General features: G+C 44.4%; 1 protein-coding gene across 4 annotated transcripts in view; it reads left to right on the forward strand.

The window, feature by feature from the left end:
- The first annotated feature begins 2,249 nt into the window (after positions 1 to 2,249).
- Positions 2,250 to 8,491, forward strand: part of DENND10 (DENN domain containing 10) — a 23,406-nt gene continuing 17,164 nt past the window's right edge. For 3 of the 4 annotated variants that reach the window (XM_023730001.1, XM_004374889.2, XM_023730002.1), the window contains exons 1-3: positions 2,250 to 2,318; positions 4,404 to 4,600; positions 6,752 to 6,831. In XM_023730001.1, coding sequence (XP_023585769.1) covers positions 2,264 to 2,318; positions 4,404 to 4,600; positions 6,752 to 6,831 — 332 coding nt within the window. In that variant the 5' untranslated portion in view covers positions 2,250 to 2,263. Of the gene's footprint in view, positions 2,319 to 3,647; positions 4,601 to 6,751; positions 6,832 to 8,491 lie in introns of those variants that run through there. The other variant, XM_023730003.1, reaches the window with a different exon arrangement.

Below are 8,491 nucleotides of genomic sequence, written 5' to 3' on the forward strand. Positions count from 1 at the left end.
AACCTTGCTTGCTGAAAGTGAAGAGGACTTGAAGCACTTACTGAGGAAGATCAAAGACCACAGCCTTCAGTATGGATTACACCTCAACATAAAGAAAAGAAAAATCTTCACAACTGGACCAGTAAGCAACATCATGATAAACAGAGAAAAGACTGAAGTTGTCAAGGATTTCATTTACTTGGATCCACAATCAACACCCTGGAAGCAGCAGTCAAGAAATCAAAAGACGCATCGCACTGGGCATATCTGCTATAAAAGATCTCTTTAAAGTGTTAAAAAGCAAAGATGTCACTTTGAGGACTAAGCTGCGCCTGACCCAAGCCGTGCATTTTCAATTGCCTCATATGCATGTGAAAGCTAGAACGAATAAGGAAGACCAAAAAAGAACTGACGCCTTTGAATTATGGTGTTGGCAAAGAATATTGAATGTACCATGGACTGCCAAAAGAACGGACAAATCTGTGTTGGAAGAAGTACAGCTAGAATGCTTATTAGAAGCAAGGATGGTGAGACTTTGTCTCACATACTTTGGACATGTTATCAGGAGGGATCAGACCTTGGAGAAGGGCATCACGCTTGGTAAAGTAGAGAGTCAGTGAAAAAAAGGAAGACCCTCAACGAGATGAACTGACACAGCGGCTACAATGGGCTCAAGCATAACGATTGTGAGGATGGCACAGGACTGCAGCAGGACTGGGCAGTGTTTCGTTCTGTTGTACATAGTGTCGCTATGAGTTGGAACTGACTCCACGGCACCCAATGACGACGAAAACACCACCACCACCACCAAACACACACACACACACACACACACACACACACACACGCATATATACATATGTACATATATATATACGTACATATATACATATAAAGGAGCTCTGGTGACAAGGTAGTTAAGCACCCAGCTGCCCTAACCGAAAGGTCAGCATTTGAACCCACCAGCTGCTCCTTGGGAGAAGGATGTGGCAGTCTGCTTCTGTAAAGATTTACAGCCTTGGAAACCCTATGGGGCAATTCTACTCTGTCCTGTAGGGGTCACTATGGGTCGCAATCCACTTGACATTAAAAAAAAAACCAAACTCACTGCCATAAAGTAGATCTGGATTCACAGCAACCTTACAGGACAGAGTAGAACTGCCACAGAGGGTTTCCAAGGAGCACCTAGTGGATTTGAAGTGCTGACCTTTTGGTTAGCAGCCAAACTCTTAACCACTATGCCACCAGAGTTTCCATCCACTTAATGGCAACTGGTTAAATCTTTAGGGAAGCAGAGTGCCACATCTTTCTCCTCCGGCACGGCACATTTTGGTTAGCAGCCCAGCTCTTAACTATTGTGCCACCAAGCCTCCATAGACACCAAGGACTGTCTAATTAGTTTAGTGTGATCTGGGGTTGGGGGCGGCCAGAGGAATCTGAAGCACCCAGAGGTGCTTCTGAAGGAGAGATCCGAAGCACTCTGATCTTTCACTGTCTGGCTCCTTCCCATCCTTCAGATCTGAGTTCAAATATCCCTTCTTCAGGGAGGCCTTCCTTGACACCCATTTTAAAGCAGCACAGCCCTAGCCACTCCTTAACACACTGCAGTATTTTATTGCCTTTAGGGCATTTATCACTCTGGGCTGTTAGTATTATTTTACTCCATAATTGCCCATCTCCACCACTGGAATGGACTGTCTTGGCCAACACTATATTCCCAATGCCATATTTTTTTTAAAAAAACAGTTGCCGTCGAGTGGATTCCGACTCATAGGCCCTAAAAAACATCGTTTTTGGATGGCTGGATGAATGAATGAATGGAGACCCCTCCTCCATCCTCAGGAAGCCTCAATTTTTAGGAACCATGTAACCTGTTCTTTTGAGCTGAACCCGAAGTCGGAGGTAGAATGAGAAAAGCCCGGGGGAGGCGAAGGAAGGTTGAAGAAGGTCGAAGAAGAGATCTAGATTAGAGAAACCGAGGGAGGCTGAAAGGCTGCGGGATGTTTCCGAGGCCGAAGGTCCAGTTCCCGAAGCCGATTGCAGGGGCAAAGGGAAGTCCGGGTAGGCAGGGCCTGGCGCGGATCCAGAGGCGGGGCCTAAGGCCGGGGCGGTGCTGGGAGGAGGGAGGCGGGGTCGATGGGCGGGGCCCAGCCCTTGGGGTGGGGCCTGGAGGAGGGGGTGGGGCCTGGAGGAGGGGGCGGGACCGGGGACCGGGGGCGGGGCCCGCGGCGGCAAGCCCGGCGCAACGCTGAGGTTGCGGTTGAAGCTGCGGCGGCGCCGGAAGATGGCTGCGACCGAGGCGGCGGACACTCAGCTGATGCTCGGAGTCGGGCTCATCGGTGAGGACGCAGACACCCTGCCCCGCAGGCCCGCACCCCAGCTCCCTTCCGCCTTGGGCCTTGGTGGCCTCTGCCCCAGCGCCCTGGCGCCGCCCGCTGTGGGGAGGGCGCGGCCCTTCGGTGTTGGGCCTGGGCCGGGGGCTGCGGGGCCTCCTCCGTGCGGGGTCCGGCCCGCCGCCCTGGGCCGACCGCCCGCGGCCTCGCGTGGGGCCCGCCGAGCCGGCGTCTGGGCGAAGGGACCCCGGAGCCTCCCAGGACCCGCAGTGGAGCTCTTCACGGACGCCCGGCTTGCCCGACAGAGTCTGGCCGTCCGGGTGGCCGTAGGCTGCGAGGGCTCGTTGCGCAGGCGGCCCTGGACTCCAGGCCGCGGCGGGGAGGTGCAAGGCCCGGGGCCCGCCGATCCCGGCGCGGGCTGCTGCCTCGGAGCGTGTAGGGTCACGCGTGACTGCGCGCTTGGCCCGCGGCTTGGCTTCGATCATGTGATCGAGCGGTTCGAGGCATGGAGGCTAACTCTGCGCATTGTACACAGATATCTCGCATTTAACCTTCACCACAGCTCCAGGGGGTTGTAGATAATGCCCACTTTACGGAGGAGCAAGTGTAGGCTCTGGGTGTCTTGTGCCTGGGCACCCGCTGGGAAGTGGCAGAGCCAGGATTGGGACCCTTGCAGTCTGGCCCTCGAGCCCCAACTCTACTAGCAGAGAACTCCCGAGTCATGTGATAGAGCTCGTGCATAGAACAGGAGTCTCTACGTAACCGTACATGGTGAGATCCTGGTCACTTCTGAAGACTTCATGGTTGGGGAAGTACATAAGGTCTTTGGGGAGCCCAGAATGAGTGGCTGAGCCGTGTGCAGGGCCTCGGGGGCAGAGGTTTCAAGGAACCATTCATTGACAGGTGACAGCAAGCACCAGGTTGCTTGAATGAACATCTTTCGGTTCCCCCCTAGATCTTTCCACGCCCTAAACACCTCTCTAATCCTCCAGTGTACAACAATATTGCGTAGGGAGCGAAACTGGAGAATTGTGCTGATTTATTTTGCAGTGTCTCAGAGGAGATCCTTTATCTGGGAATAGCTTCCTGTACTCATTTCTATCGTGATTTTTAAACTGCTTCAAAGCAAAACCTAAGTATTTAGGCATCTTAGTCCTGCCTGAATGTACTTCTGAATTAAGACTGAGTTAAAAACTGATTTTATCTAGAAACAGGGAAAAAAAAAAAGATGGCTTATGATCATGTTTTCATTAAACAGGTTTTTTTATTATTCATATTGTCATGAATTTAAAAGTCTAGATACCTCTGGTACCGGGGGATTTGCCTCAGAATAATGGGAGAGGGAGGGTGGGGGTCAGGTCCTGTGAAAACAGGTGTTGATAATTGCTGAATCTGAGTGATGGAGACAGGAATTCATTTTATTATTTTGTCTACTTTTGTGTATACTGGATATATTCCATAATTTAAAAAAATTAAGTCTATATATCAAAAACTGGATTCTTACTGCTATATGTGCCATAACTGTTTGACTAAACCTAGGGTCTTTTTACCTGGAGCTTTTTTTTAATTCACAGATTGTTTCCTTTTTGTTATTGAGGTATTTACTTCCATGATAAAACTAAATATATGACCAGAAAACCTTTATTATTAAAAAAAAAATTTAAATACAAAATATATGTAGTCAGTATGAAACATGATTTGAGATTTCATTATTTTCTCCATCTCCATTTTTTTTTTTAAAAAAACAAGGCTTTTCTATGTATTTGTTAAAAATTCTTCCAATTAGATAAAAACTTAAGTGATTATAGGTTTGTGAGAATTTGGAAGAGAACCTCTACCAAGCATCTAAGGCTAAATTTTCATTCATGATTTGTTCTAAAAGCTTTCTACTCAAGTGTCCTCCAGGTTCAGATCATGAGAGCTAGACAGTTTGACCAGTGGAGGTAGGTGGGAATTTGGGGTTTCACGTATTTGGGTTGCTTTGTAAAATGGGGTGTTAAAACTGATTCCACTAAATACTTCTGAGTAACCAATCAATTCACTTCCTTGCTGCTGTTTGACATTCTCACAGTGACCATCTTTCCACCATAGAAAAGGACACAAATGGAGAAGTTCTGTGGGTGTGGTGTTATCCTTCCACGACAGCCGCACGAAGGACCCTGCTGCTGAGAAAGTGCTGCCTTACAGATGAAAACAAGCTTCTCCATCCCTTTGTCTTTGGCCAGCACCGAAGAACGTGGTTTTATATCACAACAGTTGAAGTTCCAGATTCTTCAGTTTTGAAAAAGGTATGACTGCATAAAGGTGAAAAAAGCCAAAGATATTTAAAGTGTTGTAAGATTGTTGCAATAACTCTTAGCTTTTCACTTAATTTATCATTCATGATATACTTTTGAAAAACAGTAAATATTACTTTCATTGGAAACGTTCTCTTTCACAGTTCGCTTTCTTTCATTCTATAGGCATTTATTGCTGTCTTTAATAGGGCAGAAGGAGCCCTGGTGGTACAGTGGTCGAGAGCTCGGCTGCTAAGCAAAAGGTTGGCGGTTTGAACCTACCAGCTGCTCTTTGGGAGAAAGATGTGGCGATCTGCTTCCCTAAAGATTGACAGCCTGGGAAATCCTATAGGGTTGCTATGAGTTGTAGGGTTGCTGTGAGTTGGAATCGACTCAACGGCAGTGAGTTTTTTGGTTATTATAGGCCAAACCTTGTGGGAATATATTGATGAGCAACAGCAATACGTGGTCTCTGCCCTTATCAGAGTTAGAAATCTACAAGTAGTTTTCAAAACCATGACTCTGATTAAAAGTATTTTCCTATAATTGAAAACTATTTTAAAGTATATAATTACCCTTGGCATAGTGAAGAAACTTTTTTCCCCATTTGTTTGTGGATAATAAGATTATATTGAGACTAGAAAGGATAACTAAGGAAATCATGTATTACGTAGACTTTTTTTGGTGATGATGTGAATAGTATCAATATGACATGTTGAAAACCATTAAGTGACCTTTGTGGATGTCCCTTATCCCAAGAAACCAGCAGGTTTTTCTCAAAGAGGTGGCTGAACCTGTGGCATGTCCCAGGTGGGGAGTTCTTTTCACTTTTCAGGGCTAGTTGTATGACCAGTAATGGAACTGTATCAAGCATGTCCAAGACACAAGTTTAAATTTAAGGAATTGCATTTAAAAGAACAAAAAGGCAACAGTTAAGAAACCGTTACAGCTTTAGGACAAAACACAGATTCAGGATTAGAAGATATAATTTTACAAAAAGGTACTTTTTAATGTGTTGTAAAATCTTTGAATTATGTTCATTAAGTCTTGATGCATCCAGTAGATTTATCTCATGTTTTATATCTCAAACTGCAAATTGTAGCAAAATTGATTTCAAGATTTAGAGAGACTTTGTATATTTCAAAATATGATTTTTTAAAAAAGATTTATACATGCTTTGCTTTTGATAAAGTTCAGAAGTTTGTTTCATTTATGGGTGTGTTAGGTATATGATTATCAGAAGTGTATATTTATAATGATAGAACCAAAAAAAAAAAACCCCCACTGCCGTTGAGTCCGTTCTGACTCATAGCGACCCTATAGGACAGAGTAGAACTACCCCATAGGGTTTCCAAGGCTGTAAATCTTTACGGAAGCAGGCTGCCACATCTTTCTCCCACGGAGCGGCTGGTGGGTTCGAACTGCTGACCTTTCGGTAAGCAGTAGAGGACTTTAACCACTGTGCTATCAGGGCTCCTACAATAATAGAGACGTATAATTAAATGAAATTTATGATAATAGTGCCCTTTAGATTATAGCACTCCACAGAGAGTGGACTGTTTAAGGGACTGTATGATTTTTATTGGGATATATTTTGGTTGTTTTCCATTCTTCTATCTCATCAATGAAAAACATTTGCTAAATTGGTAGGTCTGATTTAGCAATCCTGGTTCTTTCCACTTTGATGAGATTAGGGAACTTTAAATAAAAGCTCACATTTATTAGAGTGAAATATTTTTGTGAGCTTTTTTTTGGCAAGGGATGTTTTGGGAAAAAAATGTCCAACTCTTTAAGTATTGCATTCTTATGTAGGAAATTAAGTCTAGGAAGGAGAGAATTCTACCATTGAACCACCAATGCTTCATAGCAAGACAGAGAACTTTTAGAAAATAATTATGTATTCTAATCAAACACCATAGTAAAAACTGTGGTCCCACCCCACCCATTCCAGCAAAGGCCGAGTGGGGAGCCTAGCCTTCTACTCATGTACGTATACGTACATATAAAAGTAGAAAGAAGCAGTTGAGGACTTTGTCAAATTTTTATCTTTTCCTTTTAATGCTGGCATGTCTTGTACAAGAGGTTTATTAGAATGTAGTAATAAAAAATAATTCTATTGAAGTGTCTTTAAAAAGTGTACTTTTTTTGTTTTCTTTTGGACAGGTGACTCATTTTTCTATTGTTCTGACCGCCAAAGATTTTAACCCAGAGAAATATGCCGCCTTCACTAGGATATTGTGTAGGTCTGTATGAAAACCGTATTAAATGTTAATATACAAAAATGAAGGTCTCGCTGAATAGTTACATAGCAGATTCCTATACTGTGGAAGCAAATTTTAGTCCTTCATCTGCCTGACTTAAACTTTAGTGGCTGTTCACTGACTATTTTGTACAGAGGGACCCTCTCTTCTGCTTTGATGATACTGCTTCTCTTATTTGGGAAAATGGTATGGGGAAGGAAAAATGCAGTTGGTACAGCTATTGTAGTGTCTCGGTATTTTAAGTCACCTGCCACTTTTGATCCATTACTTCTACCTACTTCCCAATCTAGAATTTTACTTAGCAGGATGGGTATGTTAAATGGCTTATAAAATGTTAAGCTGGTTCATATGTGTCAAGGTCGGTGCGTGGGAATCATTTTTGGGGCAAGTTAATGAGCAGTTTGAATGATGCTCGAGCACAGGAAAACGTTTCTTACCTGGAGATGCTGGGCAAATGGGAAGTTCTGGTTACTTGGTTAGTAGCGATTCACACAGACTCTAGTTTCATTCCAGCTGATGAGAAAAATTATCTAAAATGTACTAGTCCACTTCCTTGTCGTGCTGAGTGTATCTGGTGGCCTGCATGAAATCTTTATCATCTGCTATGGACGTTGATTCTTTCTTTAATTATAAAGACTTTTGCAGAGTTTTAGGGTTTTTTAAAAATATTGTTGTCACTAGATAGAATTGTAATTCCATCTGTTATGTCCTACCCTCAGCCCTCAGGCTCTCTTCTGTAAGCAGGTTTTTTTTGTAGGGGAGGTTGTTTTGTTTTTCTCACTATAAGCCCAGTGAACGGTTGCCTTTTTGGCAGTTTGCGTGTATGCACACTCACACACAGACACCCAGCACAGTGTCAGAATGCTTCCTCCTTATTTAAAGGTTTTGGTTAGACTGTGTTTTAAAATGCAGTTTTACTGTTTTTGCAGGAGCCCTGGTGGTGCAGTGGTTAGTGCTTGGCTGCTAACCTAAAGGTCAGCGGTTCTAACCCACCAGCCGCTCCGCGGGAGAAAGATGTGGCAGTCTGCTTCTGTAAAGATTATAGCCTTGGAAACCCTATGGGGCCGTTCTACTCTGTCCTTTAGGGTCGCTATGAGTCGGAATTGACTCAATGGCCATGCGCTTGGTTTTTGGTTTATGATACAGATTTCTTGCTGTCTTAAGATGAATTCCAGGCATACGACTTAATGTAATAAGTCATACAAGCCGTTGTCCGCTACAGTAGTACTGACGAGAATGGAGATCATTGTTGCTTGAAGAGAAGCTGTCTGGAGGCTGTGAACTAAAAATGTCACAGAGGTGTTTTTGAATAAACACTGGACCCTCATTTCATGTGATTGGGTCAGGGTTAGGTTACTCGCCTGAAATATTCTGGAGATCAAGAAGACAGGGTTGCTTCCGACCCTGCTTCCTGCCTGGGTTCCCAGCTTCTGCAGTATCCTGACACTGCAGCATTCTGGGTTCCCCTCTCAGTGTCCTGACACTGCAGCATTCTGGGTTCCCCTCTCAGTGTCCTGACACTGTACACTCTGGGTTCCCCTCTGAGTGTCCTGACACTGTACACTCTGGGTTCCCCTCGCAGCATCCTGACACTGTACACTCTGGGTTCCCCTCGCAGCGTCCTGACACTGTACACTCTGGG

Source organism: Trichechus manatus, unplaced genomic scaffold (assembly GCF_000243295.1).
Source record: "Trichechus manatus latirostris isolate Lorelei unplaced genomic scaffold, TriManLat1.0 scaffold00031, whole genome shotgun sequence".
NCBI classification, from domain to species: Eukaryota; Metazoa; Chordata; class Mammalia; order Sirenia; family Trichechidae; genus Trichechus; species Trichechus manatus.